General features: G+C 41.8%; 1 protein-coding gene across 4 annotated transcripts in view; it reads right to left on the bottom strand.

The window, feature by feature from the left end:
- Positions 1-16548, bottom strand: part of AFF2 (ALF transcription elongation factor 2) — a 743921-nt gene that overhangs the window by 43956 nt on the left and 683417 nt on the right. For 3 of the 4 annotated variants that reach the window (XM_073543590.1, XM_073543591.1, XM_073543594.1), the window contains exons 17-19: positions 5263-5334; positions 4822-4915; positions 3315-3371 (exon numbers count right to left, since the gene is read on the bottom strand). In XM_073543590.1, the coding sequence (XP_073399691.1) occupies positions 3315-3371; positions 4822-4915; positions 5263-5334 (223 nt within the window). The remainder of the gene's footprint in view (positions 1-3314; positions 3372-4821; positions 4916-5262; positions 5335-16548) is intronic. The other variant, XM_073543593.1, reaches the window with a different exon arrangement.

Here is a 16548-nt window from a genome sequence, read left to right as displayed (position 1 = left end):
CGGGAGGAGCCGCGTGGTGATGTGGTGGAGACCGCGGCACCGGGGAAGGTGAGAATTCCCCCGGCTCTGCCGGCGGCTTCACAAGCGGCCCCTATCATTCTGCCACAGCAAGCAGTCTCCAGCATACCGGAAGGTCTGGCTGCAGAGGGCCCTATGGTATATGCGGAGTTGAGCAAGGGCCCTGCCCCCATCCCTGGGCCATCCCGTCCAGAGTCATGAGGCCGGAGCTCGTTTGCGGAAGACATGGCTGTGCTCCCTCGGCCGGAAAAAGTTCCATCACCAGAACCGGCCGTCATTCCGGCCCTGCTGGAAGATTTGGATGCGGCCTACCCTGCGGCCGCGGTTATGCCAGCGTTAGAACCGGCTGCGGCCTGTTTGACAGGCCCTGTAACTCCAGCCCTCAAGGACCCGGCTGTCCCCATCCGCCACCCGGCCCCAGCGGCTGCTGGGCTGCAGATATCATCGGCCGCCTCTGCCCCACGTGCTTTTACAGCGAAGTCCCGCCCACCGGACTCTGGGACTGGCACGGCACCCTCCGTTGGGGTCGCGGAGGTGATCAAACAGAAGAAAGTTCGGTAGCAGGAGGTATGGAACCTGCTCCACTCAAATGGGGAGGCTGGCATGGCGGTGCAGAGATCACGGGGACGGCTGGTATACACCAACGTCAACAGGGGGTACGGCTTCATCCGTGACACGACCGGCCAGAAGGTATATGTGAATGTGGCCTCCATACGCCATGGTCGGGCGCTTAAGGAAGAGGACTGGGTTTCCTACTATAAAGAGTACTGCCCCCGCGGGTATTATGCGGTGGCAGTGCTAGCGGAGCCCGAAGGAAGCAAACCCCCGTAAAGAGGACTTGAATAGACACTCTCAGTATTCCCGGAACTCCACGGCTGTGGGGTCCCTCACTACTGACCGCTAGAAGGCGGACTGAACTGTCAGGAGTTTGCAGCAGGTTATAAGGACAGTTGCGTTTGAAAAAAATATGTTTTGTTGATGTTTATCTGATGCAACTATTTTTCTCTCTTTCTTTCTTCTTTCTATGTTCCTTGTACGTAAATATGTTTGCCTGACAGAACGGGAATACGGAAAAGCGGAGGAGTGTCCTGGTCCAAGGAAGGGGGAGGACGAAAGGGGATCTGCAATGTTATGTTGTATTATGTTGCTTTTAAAATGAGCAAAAGAAAACAAAAAAAAATATAAAAATGGGTACTTGTGCTATTATAAAGTTGTTTAATGTATAATATGCCAAAGTAAAATGCAACAGGTCTGGGTAAGGGAAGGTCTGCGGGACCAAAGGAAAGTGTGAGATCCGATAGGGATCTAAGAGTTGAGGAGGTCTGGGAGACCGGGACGCCGACCATGACATGTAATTGAAAGAAGGGAAAATGAGTTGGAAGACGTGAGAAAGACAGCCGTCCTAGGTCAGGTCCCCAACACCACGGACACCCCTGAAGGAGGAAGGCGGGCGCTGGTAATGATCTGGAAGGTAAGAGACCTCGATCATGGCGTACCGAATAGTGGAAGGTGACAGTAGGGGAGAGTAGGGGAAGGTACACGCCATAGAGAGAATATGGGTGTACCTAGCCCAATTTGAAAGACGTTGTCATGTGGCGTGCGCGCTGGTGAGTAGCAGTAGGCTGTTCAGAGCATAGTGCTCCCAGTATGGTTCGGGCCCCGCAGATAGTGGGTTTGGCTCAACAGCTGATCCGACAACAGAATGTAGGTGTAGCTTCAGAACGACGAAGGCAGGGATGACGACTGTCGAGGACGACAATGGACAAAGGAAGGAGGAGTGTAGGGAAGGTGACCTGATGGACGGACGGACTAGTCAGAGTGAAGAAGGAAAGGTTTGCACAGTGTAGGTAGGTGTCAGTTATTACAGTGGGGAAACAGCTAGGAAAGTGTAGTGAACGTGCAGTACCTGCAGTACCTTGGGTTGACCATTAGATGGCATGGAGGAGTGTGAGCAAAGGACTTGACCTCAGCTTAGGGCTTTAGAAACCGTTGGTCATGGGGGGCGGGGTTACAGTGACAGGGGGCTATAAATACTGAGGGAGGGTTCCAGAAAGTTCCAGTCCCCAGGGGGAGCTCCAGTGACAGGAGGACTGCGACAGTCTGTGCGCTGTGAGGAGAATCTAAACCAGGGGGACTGAGGAGAGAGAACGTCAGGGGGGTGGTCCTGACAGGAAGAACCGCAGAAGGGACGAGGCACTGGGTGTGAGACACCGTATTTGACACGACGACTGATCAGTGGAAGCGCTGTTGGTTTATGGGCCTAAGGCGGCCACAGTGACGGACCTATCAGGAGCGTCGACGAGTGAGGAGGGGACGGTGTGTGCATACACGTCCCCAGTGTAACGTACGGTGTGTAAGAAGCGGCCCTGGAAACGGAGGGCCGTGAGGTAAAGAAAGTGCGGTGTGCTCTGAGGCCGTCAGACGGACGGCAAGTGAAATCAACTTGGACCTGTTGCACCCAGAATCTGCCTCCATCTTGTCTCTGTGTTATCTCTGCGCGGTAAGAAGAGAGGGACCACCCCCCCAGCTCGGCCACTAACCCTACACTTATACTTCTTCTGCTTCCAAACACAGCGAGAGGAGATGATACCAAAAAGTTCTATTTTGTTCCCATCTGACCACATGACATACTTCCATGCCTCCTATAGATCACCCAGATGGTCACTGGCGAATTTCAAAAGGACCTGGACATGTTCTTGCATGAGCAGGGGGACCTTGGGTGTCCTGCAGGATTTTAATCCATGAGTGTGTAGTGTGTTACTAATGGTAATGTTTGAGACTGTGGTCCAAGATCTCTTCAGGTTATTGACCAGGTCCTCTCATGTAGTTCTGGTCTGATTCCTAACATTTCTCAGAATCATCCTTTCCCCACGAGGCGAGATATTGCATGGAACCCTAGACCGAGTAAGATTGACAAGCATCTTGTGTTTATTCCATTTTCTAATAACTGAGCCAACAGTTGTTGCCTTCTCACCAAGCTGCTTGCCTATTGTCTTGCAGTCCTTCCCAGCCTTGTGCAGGTCTATAATTTTGTCCCTGGTGTCCTTAGACAGCTCTTTGGTCTTGGCCATAGTGGAGAGGTTGGAATGTGATTGATTTTAGTGTGTGGACAGGTGTCTTTTATACAGGTAACAAGTTCAAACATGTGCAATTAATACAGGTAATTAGTACAGGGTAGAAGGGCTTCTTAAAGAAAAACTAACAGGTTTGTGAGAGCCAAAATTCTAGCTGGATTGTAGGTGATCAAATACTTATTTCATGCAATAAAATGCAAATTAATTATGTAAAATTCATACCATGTGACTTTCTAGATTTTTTTTTTTAAGATTCTGTCTCTCACAGTTGAAGTGTACCTACGATAAAAATGACAGAACATTGTTTGAAGGAGGGAAAATCGGCAGTGTTTAAGTATCAAATACTTATTTTCCATACTGTATATACAGCGAGTGTAACACGGCTGCATATTATACAGTACGGTGAAAAAGGGTTCACTTAGACTTAAGTTTAGATTTAATTTATACCCAAGTCACATTGTAGTCCTTTCATATCCGTAAGGAAAAAAAAACTCATTTTCTTCTCTAAAACTGCAGTGAAATTGCCTTATTTCTGCAAATTGTAGTTTCACCATTGAGTGCAAAGATACCCGCTTTGAATAGGTAAATCCTTACAATGTGAAACAGGCTGCATATGCCAATGATAGGTTCTGTGTTCTACATGAAATAAAAATAATAGCATTTTCATTTGTCATCATGTTTTTAACTATTACAATATCTGTTGGCAAAATGTCATACACTGGAAGAAGTATTTTTTTTTTGATTAGTATACTTGTTTACCATCTTTAACCTGCTTGCATATATTTTTTATAAAACATCAAGGGGAGTCACCATGCTTACAACTCACAAAGCAATTGTTAGGATTGACGGAACGCACCAAATAGAAAATAATAATGAGGTGCGTTCACAACCTGGGGTCCACCGTGCTTTAGCATGCGCGCCTGAGGACGCCCGATGCAGATGCTAAGCTCAAGCGGGAGTTCCCACCCTACACTGCCTGTCTAGACCAACACTCGCAGTACTATTAGCGGCACACGTGCACAGGGTGGTATAGTAGCCACCAACACACATAATACTAGCGCACAGGCTATCTAAAGCTGCTCCACTGATGAACCTGTGAGGAACTTAACTTTAATCCTCATGGCAGCCTGGGGCATTCAGTCATAGAGGAGCGCCTTGATTCATCACTCAGTACACAGTGAGCCACGACTGTATTCATACCCCTTAACTGGCTGACACTGATTTATGTACTGATGCACTGTAGAGCCAGCTGTCAGTCAGAGCAATGATTGAAGCCACGCTAGAATGACTGAAAGCCAGAGGCTGCCAGGAGGCAGAACATTCCTTTTCTCCCTGCAGTGGAGCTTTTAGTGCTGCGGCCCCATGGCTTTAGAACGCTGTTATCCTTCAGATTAATCCCATATTTGCAGGTTAATAGCATTATTTCACATGATAACTTCCCTTTAACTCTATTTGCCAAGTATAATTTATATTGCAGTGCAGCAATAAAAATGGTTGCCTATGTACACAAAGCTGTTAACCAGATGATTTACCAAATCATGGCTTAAAAACATTTATTTTGTCACAAACGAAAAAAAATATTGCATTTTTTTTTATCATGAGTGTCATGCAAATGCTTGTGCACAAATTATGGGGAAATGAAATACACCACTGACCACGTAGAAGAAAAAATACAATAACCTAGTTATCCCTTTAACTAATCCAACAAATTACAAAATAACTGTATTACCTTAAAATATTCCATGAGTGATCTGGAGTATTTCATAGCGTGGTCCTTCTTTAATTTAAACATTCTCAAGTAGAGCAGAGATAGACATCGATAGCTGCGGTAATTAGGAAAGGATTATGTTAATTCCACTGTTTTTTGTTTTATAAACCCCATAAACTGTAAAAATCTCTTTTTTTATAATTTTTTTCATGTAAAAGCGAAATTGAAACATATGAGTAAATTAAAGAAAACTGGAAAAAGGCATTAAAATGCCATCTTGATAACAATGTGAATCGGAAGAATAAATGTTTAGTCAGCTGCTAAAAGAAGCCATTAGTTATCCTTTAATAGTTTAATGGAAAACAAGAATAATTATCTTCTGTAAGCCGCTTATGTGTTTCTGTAGTTTTGAAAGTCTTCTAGTGGATTTTCGCTTCTTTGACACCGTCTCTGCGGACTTACCATAAAACTGCTAGCTTTTTTTCCCCTTCATTTGCAGCCGAGCTTGTGAAATTCTTTAGTCTCATCGCGTACCTATGTAAAGACAAAGACTCTTTGAGGATCACATTTTTCTAAACTGTACTACAATAATACATGTGTAATTCTTATATGTACAGACAGTCATTTCTTGTGTGATACCCTTTATATGATGTTCTCCTTTGAGCATTTGTCAGTCAATTTTTAATTCCTAATTAATCTGAAGTCCCCCATTCCCATTAGATAACAGTCAACCGAACCTGTAGACCAGCTAAAGAGTAAAGCTAAAGTGTATGGAGGTCCCTCAACCTTCCCTGTCTGATATTGTTGGGGAACATAAAGATCAAGCTTGTTAAATTTCAAAATCTCAGATCCTTTTGTACTCCCAGGAGTTCAGCCATCACCACATGTGACTAGCAGCAGCTTACTCTATTCTTCCTACTGAAAATATATCCATGCTCGGTTAAGCCATGTGTAAGAGGGAGTAGAGAGATACCATATATCTTACGGCTGCAAATGTTTTCTAGTTTTAAGAAAGGTGACCCCAAACACTCTAAAATACTAAAAATAGCAAAAAAAAAAAGCAGGTAGTCACCCTTCCTGAGTCCAGCACTGGCTCCCTGCCATTGCATGGGTCTCGGTGTTTTGGCTGTTCACTGTATTAGTGATGTACCATCGACAGCATGCATCACCGCTGTAGTCCGTCACTGAGCTCAGTAGTTCTGCTAATTTAGAAGACACAAGCCGCTGAGCTCAGTGATTGGCTACCGCAGTGAAGTGCACTGTCGATTTACTGCCACAGCTACAGCCAAAATGCCAAGATCCACACATCGTTGAAGAACTGGGTTAGGTGATTGCCTGTCATGCTTGGCATTTGAGGTATTTTAGAGCATTTGGGGTCCAATTTCCTGAAAGTGGAAATTCCCTCTAGGTTTGATTATAGACAATAATTAAAATAGTTTGCGCAGCATTTACACAACATTGTTAGGTAAGCTCACCCTCTTACTTGAGCATATTCATTACTATGTGATAGCATAGCAATCCAAACAGGTGGTCTACTAATGTTCTAACAAGCAATTTTCAACATCAGTATATAATTTTTGCCTCAAACCTTTTATCAAGCCAGCATTGGAATCTAACATATAAAGCTCAAAGTGTGTATGTATGTATGTATGTATGTATATGTGTATGTATGTATCTGTGTATGTGTGTATGTCCGGGATTGGCATCCGCACCATCGCAGCTACAGCCACAAAATTTGGCACAGTCACACGTCTGGACCCCAAGAGCTTCCTAAGCAATGTTGTGAGGCGAAATTTTAACCCCGCACGTTCCAATTCAACAAATAATTTTGCCCCTATCTACATACTGGGGAAAAAGTGTGTGCGCTTCAAGCCCCGCCCCTTATTATGATGTCATAATGCCCCTATCTACATACTGGGGAAACAGTGTGTGCGTATCAAGCCCTGCCCCTCATTATGTCACAATGGTTGCCATGGCGACGCTATGTATGACGGGTATATGGGCACGAGACTATGGGATGGACGATATGTATGACGGGTATATGGGCACGGGACAATGGGATGGAGGATGTGTAATGGGTATATGGGCACTGGACTATGGGATGGCGAATATGTATGATGGGTATATGGGTATGGGACTATGGGATGGAGGATGTGTGATGGGTATATGGGCACTCGACTATGGGATGGAGGATATGTATGATGGGTATAGGGGGACTCTACTATAGGATGGAGGATGTGTGATGGGTATATGGGCACGGGACTATGGGATGGAGGATGTGTATGATGGGTATATAGGCACTCTACTATGGGATGGAGGATATGTATGATGGGTATATATGGGCACGGGACTATGGGATGAAGGATGTGTATGATGGTTATATGGGCATGGGCCTATGGGATGGAGGATGTGTGATGGGTATATGGGCACTCGACTATGGGATGGAGGATATGTATGATGGGTATATGGGCACGGCCTATGGGATGCTGGATATGTATGATGGGTATATGGGCATGTGACTATGGGATGGAGGATATGTATGACGGGTATATGGGCACGGGACTATGGGATGGAGGATATGTATGACGGGTATATGGGCACGGGACTATGGGATGGCAGATATGTATTATGGGTATATGGGCACGGGACTATGGGATGGATGATATGTATAATGGGTATATGGGCATGGGACTATGAGATGAAGGATGTGTGATGGGTATATGGGCACTCGACTATGGGATGGCAAATATGTATGGTGGGTATATGGGCATGGGACTATGACATGGAGGATGTGTGATGGGTATATGGACACTTGACTATGGGATGGAGGATATGTATGATGGGTATATGGGCACGGGCCTATGGGATTGTGGATATGTATGATGGGTATATGGGCACGGGACTATGGGATGGAGGATAATTAAAATTTGCTATAACTAACCACAGTTAGTTACTATGCCCGGGCAGCGCCGGGCTCTTCAGCTAGTAGTTTAAAAAAATTAATTTACTAAGTATACAGAATCACCCGCATGGAGCAGTCAATAGAGAATCGAACATTTTCGTATTTGGAGTAAACAAAAGACTATGAAAAAATATAGCTCCAAAATGACCTAAATGCTAGTACATCATGTGAATGTTTTTGAACCATTATGTTGTGGGTATAAAGGTATATTCACTAAAAAAATGTTAGTTGTTAGTAGAGAGAGACACAGCACAATCTAAATATGATCAGGATATACAGCATGTAGGCAGACCATATAGTGGGTGGAATACCCATATTAGTGTCATAAGTTTCTACTTTCACATGCCTTAGTTCAGTGTTCACCAATTCCAGTCCTCAAGAGCCACCAATACATCAAGCTTTCAGGAATTTTTTACAGTTGCCCAGGTAATAACTCCATCACCTGTACCACACTAAGGAAATCCTGAAAACATGATCTATTGGTGGCTCTTGAGGACTGGAGCTGTGGTACACTGCCTTAGTTTAAAGAATCCTGAAATAGAGACGAATATGTACCGTAACCTTTGATTTAAAAAAAAAAAGTCTATTCATTCTTATTTGAGCTCTAAAAAATAGGAAATGATGAACTTAGTAAGTGGCCAGGTTGATAATGGAGTTTGCAAATACAGAAGCCATAAAGCCAACGTGGGCAGATTCTTATCCTTAGAGTATGCAAAAATACTACGCACAATAACACATAGTTCAATTTTATTAATAATTAGAACAATTCAGCAGACAAAATATTGAAGGATCTGTATTGTCTTCTGTAAAACTGTAAAGGTAGTGAGAATCTGTGCTATTATTATTAATAACAATAATATTCTATTTTTTAAATAGATTTTTGAAGTGTAAAGGACCCTCCACTCCTGGCTATATAAATACTCTCAACAGAATATTCAGAAAAGGATGCTAAAGTCATTACCCCGCCTAAGGCTGGAATAGTAAGTCAACAATAGGATTTGTGGATAGACACACGTATAGATAACATTCTGCAGCATTGGCAATCTGATTGACATTTTTCATATCTATTCACTCATTTCTTTCCAAGATTAATGCTAAATGCACAAATCGCACAAACCAGAATTGAAAAGTAGCTTGATATAACTCTGATACCTCATTCTGTATTCTCACCTCTTGGCCAAGTCACAAACAAACCTACGCTTGAGGGATAACATAAAATGACACAGCAAAGTCATCTCCATTTTGAAATGACAGGAAGGCTTTTGTGAGCTGAGAAAGTCAACAGTCAAATATTCCGGAGTTGAAATAAAAATTCTTTCTATATGTCACTTTTTAAGTTAGCCCTCCAGGATCAAGTGTGACACTCTGATATAAACAAAATGTCAGTCTCTAACAAACCCTCTCTTATTTTAGCCATGCCCTTAAGTGTGCCTGTGGCAGATGCTGAGACTTAGTGGGGGGGGATCACCTGCCAATCTGTCATGCACACTGCCCAAGGCAAACATTGGAAGGACATGAACCCTCCAGAGGAACATTAATTATATTATTTTTTTTTATTGTTTGGAACATCATTTACACCTATATTGATAGGAATATTTTCCAGCGCTGAAATACAATTGTAATGCTATAATTGTTACTGAAAAATCTATATCACAATGTTCACAGCATGTTAAGAGCTGAGAATCAATCAATTATAGCTAATATGGAGAAAAATTAGGAACATCTGTCCTTCCAAAACAGCCCAGCACTACTGATGTGTCCGCCCAAAACTTTTCTTAAATTGCATTAGGGTAACTAAACTTTCAGAAGTTTTTGTAATATTTTGCAGGATGAGAGGGACATTCCTACTGCTGCAACACCCACCAATCCTGAGTTCAGGCTCTGCACAACCACATCTGAGTGGAGGAGAAGTCGAGTATGTTCACCTCCACTCCATTCATACTCTATGAGACTGCAGTAGGTAGCTGATATACCATAGTTCTCAGCAATCTCTGGCAGTCTCTACTGAGATAAGACTTTGCAGCGCCCATTCTTGGGATCTGTGGGAGTCCCAGCAGCAAGACCTCCAGCAATCAGGAAATTATCCCCTATCCTATGGATAGCACATGACTTCCATACTTGGCACAAACCATTTAAAGAGAACATGTCATTAGCAATTTATACCTCAAATTAATGTCATGTTTATAAAGGTGCTTTAAGGGTGAGTAAAGCGTCAACTTTCTAGTAAAAATCCATTTAGCTGTTTTAGAGAAATCCAAAGTTGAAATTGTATACTAATAATTTTTAAGTGCAGTGGACGGGCATTGCACATACAGCTCTCCTGCCTCTCTCCCTATTCCCAACCCACGACATGCCTCCTATCTCTGACTGGCTGTCTGACTCCTGTCTCTGACTGACTCATGTTTCAGTGACCTTTCAGTCAGAGACAGGAAGGAAGCAACAGGCAGAGAAAAGGCAGAGAAGCGGAGGAGTGGTAAGTGCAGCGCTAGCCCACCATAGATCTGCTCCATGCTTCATCTAAAAACTCTGATTGTGTCACAACTGCTGTGCCCACTAAGCTAAGTTACACATTGCTGGAATCAGGGTCTCTTTTCCTACATTATGCTGCTCTCAGATGAAGTAGCAAAAACCTGGTGACTGATTCCCTCTAATTCTTACTATATATTATATGCACAGTGTTTATAAGGCTGATATTTTATTTACAATAGATCACAAGATCATATATAACTCTGTGCTGGGATCACATTTCTCTCTCTGGTTAAGGGCTCGTGAACATGACAATATTTTCAGTTTGAGTGTGATCCGACAGAAAATTGGATTGCACTAGGACCAATGCTATGCTATGGGGCCATGCACATTTTAGACTTTTTACTCGGTCCGAGATGGAGCAAGAAAAAAAATTCAGCATGCCCTTACTGGATCCAATCAGATCGCACTTGGCCATGCTAGTCAATGAATCCGTGGAAAACATCTGACTGCAGTCAGATTTTCACTGACTAACAGAATGGAGAAGATGAAGACATTTTTTTCTTCATTTTCACACTCCGATCAAATTCTGGTCAGAGTGTGATTAGCTTAATCGGCCCTAATCTCTCAAAAGAGAGACTATATGGTCATGTCACCCTAGCCTAAAAAATATCAATTTAACAATTGCCCTGCCTCTACTTTCTCATAATATTGACCTTTTTATATATTTAGTATGGCTTCTCAGAGGACTCTAGTGAGTTCAGATTAGCTCCTAAATGTTATGTATTACTCTGCATTCACACATCCAAATACCTGCAGCCAGTGCTTAGATCACGGTTCATTGCCGAGATCGCGACACACGCCTGTTTGGCAGCTCACTAGCGACCATTTAGTGATGCGCCAGCGATCCTGATCGGGGCGTATCGTGGTCGGGATCGCTGGTGCATCGCTAAATGTAACGGGGCCTTAAGGGAATATGCACAAGTTGAGTATTTGCAGAGTGCTGCCAGGAAAAATGTGACATCTGATTCCTGAAGGGTTAAAAAAATGCTTTGATGGTGCGACTCTACAAGGAAAAAATAAGCTGCACATGCATGAGATTTCAGATGTCTCATTCACTTTGCTGGTACTGTAAAATGCTTATCATATTAAATAATAGTCCCCTATCCTCCAGTAATTTAAAATATGTTCTTGTCTGTATATATGTTTTAATAATAAGAGGTTTCTATGCATACTTTACAGGTCTGATGTTCTCTGTTACAACACAGTTCAAGATTACACATCATTCCAAGAAAGTGAATCCATTTTGTTAATACCTGTCCTCATCTTGGAAATATTATTTCCCTTATGTTTGTATTATTACCAGCCTTATGTCACTTTTTAATTGGAATAACCATATGTTTTAGTGCACCGTTCAGTTCATTTGGCTAACCAAGCACTCTTCACACTATACACTTAGTGGCTCGGAAATCAATTCATCACATCTGATCACTGGTTCTTGAGGTCTAATGTAATTTCACAGGCTCTTGTGTTAGAATAAGTAATAGAGCTCAGTCTTGCATAAGAAGACTTTAAGATATCTAGACAGCCTAATTTAAAAGAGTAAGACAGAACAGGAACATTTACTGAGCTTAGTTTATGGATGTCCAGAACCAAATTACATGTTAAAAGCCTCAGCGTTATTGGCAATTTTGTATCCCCAAGTCAAACAACGTTTATTCAATCTTCTACACACTGATCGGTGGGAAAATACAAGACAGAATAGGAGACAAAAGGGATGTTTCAATTTATACTGCTCATTAATATAACAGGTTGTCGATGGAATCTTTTGCTTTCTATTTCTGAAGAATTAGAGAAATTAGGGGAAAGTCAAATATCACACTCCTGAAAGTGCCTTACCATATAATAATATCAACACAATTATATATATATACTATATATACAGTTGTGGCCAAAAGTATTGACACCCCTGCAATTTTGTCAGATAATACTCAGTTTCTTCCTGAAAATGATCACAAATTCTTTGGTATTATTATCTTCATTTAATTTGTCTTAAATGAAAAAACACAAAAGAGAATGAAGCAAAATGCAAAACATTGATCATTTCACACAAAACTTCAAAAATGGGCCAGACAAAAGTATTGGCACCCTCAGCCTAATACTTGGTTGCACAACCTTTAGCCAAAATAACTGCGACCAACCGTTTCCGGTAACCATCAATGAGTTTCTTACAATGCTCTGCTGGAATTTTAGACCATTCTTCTTTGGCAAACTGCTCCAGGTCCCTGATATTTGAAGGGTGCCTTCTCCAAACTGCCATTTTTATATCTCTCCACAGGTATTCTATGGGATTCAGGTCTGGACTCATTGCTGGCCACCTTAGAAGTCTCCAGTGCTTTCTCTCAAACCATTTTCTAGTGCTTTTTGAAGTGTGTTTTGGGTCATTGTCCTGCTGGAAGACCCATGACCTCTGAGGGAGACCCAGCTTTCTCACACTGGGCCCTACATTATGCTGCAAAATTTGTTGGTAGTCTTCAGACTTCATAATGCCATGCATACGGTCAAGCAGTCCAGTGCCAGAGGCAGCAAAGCAACCCCAAAACATCAGGGAACCTCCGCCATGTTTGACTGTAGGACCGTGTTCTTTTCTTTGAATGCCTCTTTTTTTCTCCTGTAAACTCTATGTTGATGCCTTTGCCCAAAAAGCTCTACTTTTGTCTCATCTGACCAGAGAACATTCTTCCAAAACGTTTTAGGCTTTTTCAGGTAAGTTTTGGCAAACTCCAGCCTGGCTTTTTTATGTCTCGGGGTAAGAAGTGAGGTCTTCCTGGGTCTCCTACTATACAGTCCCTTTTCATTCAGACGCCGATGGATAGTACGGGTTGACACTGTTGTACCCTCGGACTGCAGGGCAGCTTGAACTTGTTTAGTTGTTAGTCGAGGTTCTTTATCCAACATCCGCACAATCTTGCGTTGAAATCTCTTGTCAATTTTTCTTTTCCGTCCACATCTAGGGAGGGTAGCCACAGTGCCATGGGCTTTAAACTTCTTGAGATTGCTCATGCTTCCTCACAATTTGGTTTCTCAAGTCCTCAGACAGTTCTTTGGTCTTCTTTCTTTTCTCCATGCTCAATGTGGTACACACAAGGACACAGGACAGAGGTTGAGTCAACTTTAATCCATGTCAACTGGCTGCAAGTGTGATTTAGTTATTGCCAACACCTGTTAGGTGCCACAGGTAAGTTACAGGTGCTGTTAATTACACAAATTAGAGAAGCATCACATGATTTTTCAAACAGTGCCAATACTTTTGTCCACCCTCTTTTTTATGTTTGGTGTGGAATTATATCCAATTTGGCTTTAGGACAATTCTTTTTGTGTTTTTTTCATTTAAGACATTAAATGACGATAATAATAACAAAGAATTTGTGTTTGCAATAATTTTCAGGAAGAAACTGAGTATTATCTGACAAAATTGCAGGGGTGTCAATACTTTTGGCCACAACTGTATATTTTTTTTCTATCTTTCTATATATACAGTCATGGCCAAATGTATTGACACCCCTGCAATTCTGTCAGATAATACTCAGTTTCTTCCTGAAAATGATTGCAAACACAAATTCTTTGGTATTATTATCTTCATTTAATTTGTCTTAAATGAAAAAACACAAAAAGAATTGTCCTAAAGCCAAATTGGATATAATTCCACACCAAACATAACAAAGAGGGTGGACAAAAGTATTGGCACTGTTCGAAAAATCATGTGATGCTTCTCTAATTTGTGTAATTAACAGCACCTATAACTTATCTGTGGCACCTAACAGGTGTTGGCAATAACTAAATCACACTTGCAGCCAGTTGACATGGATTAAAGTTGACTCAACCTCTGTCCTGTGTCCTTGTGCGTACCACATTGAGCATGGAGAAAAGAAAGAAGACCAAAGAACTGTCTGAGGACTTGAGAAACCAAATTGTGAGGAAGCATGAGCAATCTCAAGGCTACAAGTCCATCTCCAAAGACCAGAATGTTCCTGTGTCTACCGTGCGCAGTGTCATCAAGAAGTTTAAAGCCCATGGCACTGTGGCTAACCTCCCTAGATGTGGACGGAAAAGAAAAATTGACAAGAGATTTCAATGCAAGATTGTGCGGATGTTGGATAAAGAACCTCCACTAACATCCAAACAAGTTCAAGCTGCCCTGCAGTCCGAGAGTACAACGGTGTCAACCCGTACTATCTGTCGGCATCTGAATGAAAAGGGACTGTATGGTAGGAGACCCAGGAAGACTTCACTTCTTACCCCGAGACATAAAAAAGCCAGGCTGGAGTTTGCCAAAACTTACCTGAAAAAGCCTAAAACGTTTTGGAAGAATGTTCTCTGGTTAGATGAGACAAAAGTAGAGCTTTTAGGGCAAAAGCATCAACATAGAGTTTACAGGAGAAAAAAGAGGCATTCAAAGAAAAGTACACGGTCCCTACAGTCAAACATGGCGGAGGTTCCCTGATGTTTTGGGGTTGCTTTGCTGCCTCTGGCACTGGACTGCTTGACCGTGTGCATGGCATTATGAAGTCAGAAGACTACCAACAAATTTTGCAGCATAATTTAGGGCCCAGTGTGAGAAAGCTGGGTCTACCTCAGAGGTCATGGGTCTTCCAGCAGGACAATAACCCAAAACACACTTCAAAAAGCACTAGAAAATGGTTTGAGAGAAAGCACTGGAGACTTCTAAGGTGGCCAGCAATGAGTCCAGACCTGAATCCCATAGAACACCTGTGGAGAGATCTAAAAATGGCAGTTTGGAGAAGGCACCCTTCAAATATCAGGGACCTGGAGTAGTTTGCCAAAGAAGAATGGTCTAAAATTCCAGCAGAGCATTGTAAGAAACTCATTGATGGTTACCGGAAGCGGTTGGTCGCAGTTATTTTGGCTAAAGGTTGTGCAACCAAGTATTAGGCTGAGGGTGCCAATACTTTTGTCCGGCCCATTTTTGGAGTTTTGTGTGAAATGATCAATGTTTTGCTTTTTGTTTCATTCTCTTTTGTGTTTTTTCATTTAAGACAAATTAATTGAAGATAATAATACCAAAGAATTTGTGTTTGCAATCATTTTCAGGAAGAAACTGAATATTATCTGACAGAATTGCAGGGGTGTCAATACTTTTGGCCATGACTGTACATACATGTATACACACAAATGCACATATATATGTTAAAACATTAGTATTGTTGAATTCTAAATGATTATGATCTTGTTTTCTTTGCATTATTTGAGTTCTGAAAACTGTTTTTTTTTTAAATTTTGACCATTTTTCTTTGTCAGAAAAAAAAAAAATTATTGCTTGGAATTTCAGAGACATGTTGTTTATAGACTAAAAGAACAATTTACATTTCACTCAAAAATATACCTATACAGAGAAAAATCAGACAAACTGAACATTTGAAAGTGGTCTCTTAATTTTTGCCAGAGATGTATATATAGATATATATTAATTGCATTAATATTATTTTATTTTAAGACAAGTTCAGGAGCGTGATGTTTGACATACCGTGTTTACCCGAAAATAAGACTAGGTCTTATACTATTTTTTGCTTTGAAAGGTGAGTTAGGGCTTATTTTCAGGGGATGTCTTATTTTTTACATGAACATCAATCCACATTTATTCTTGAAAAAAAAATTCATGTTTATTAAAATATAATCATGTCATCACAATCACATACTGAACATACACATGTGTACACATGTATACACACTGCACATACTGTACATACCAACCTGCCTCCTTTTTAGGTTATCTAGACTCCTCCAGTTAAAAGATCTTTGGTTACATCATGGTCACATGGCCGTGATGTCACTAAAGGGCCTTAAGCAGCTTTAACCTTGAAATAGAAATGCTGTGGGCCCATAAGAGGGTGGGGCCTTTGAGAAAATCCAAATTTTCCCCCCCCTAACGCTAGCCCTGACTATAAGTAGGGCTTATTTTTCATATACCATATATACTCGAGTATAAGCCGACCCAAGTATAAGCCGACGCCCCTAATTTTGCCACAAAAGACTGGGAAAACTTATTGACTTGAGTATAAGCCGAGGGTGGGAAATGCAGCAGCTACTGGTAAATTTCAAAAATAAAAATAGATGCAAGTAAAATGGTGGCCCCATAAGATGCTCCATATTAATATATGCCCCATATAATGTTGCAGAAAGGTTAATGGTGGCCCCATAAGATGCTCCACATTAAAATACACCCCATATAATGCTGCAGAAAGGTTAATGGGGCCCATAAGTTGCTCCATAATAATATATGCCCCATACAATGTTGCACA

Source organism: Dendrobates tinctorius, unplaced genomic scaffold (genome assembly GCF_039654945.1).
Source record: "Dendrobates tinctorius isolate UK_male_01 unplaced genomic scaffold, ASM3965494v1 ptg000133l, whole genome shotgun sequence".
In the NCBI taxonomy this organism is placed as follows: domain Eukaryota; kingdom Metazoa; phylum Chordata; class Amphibia; order Anura; family Dendrobatidae; genus Dendrobates; species Dendrobates tinctorius.
The sequence above is the reverse complement of the archived record's forward strand: the minus strand, read 5'-3'. Positions and strand labels throughout refer to the sequence as shown.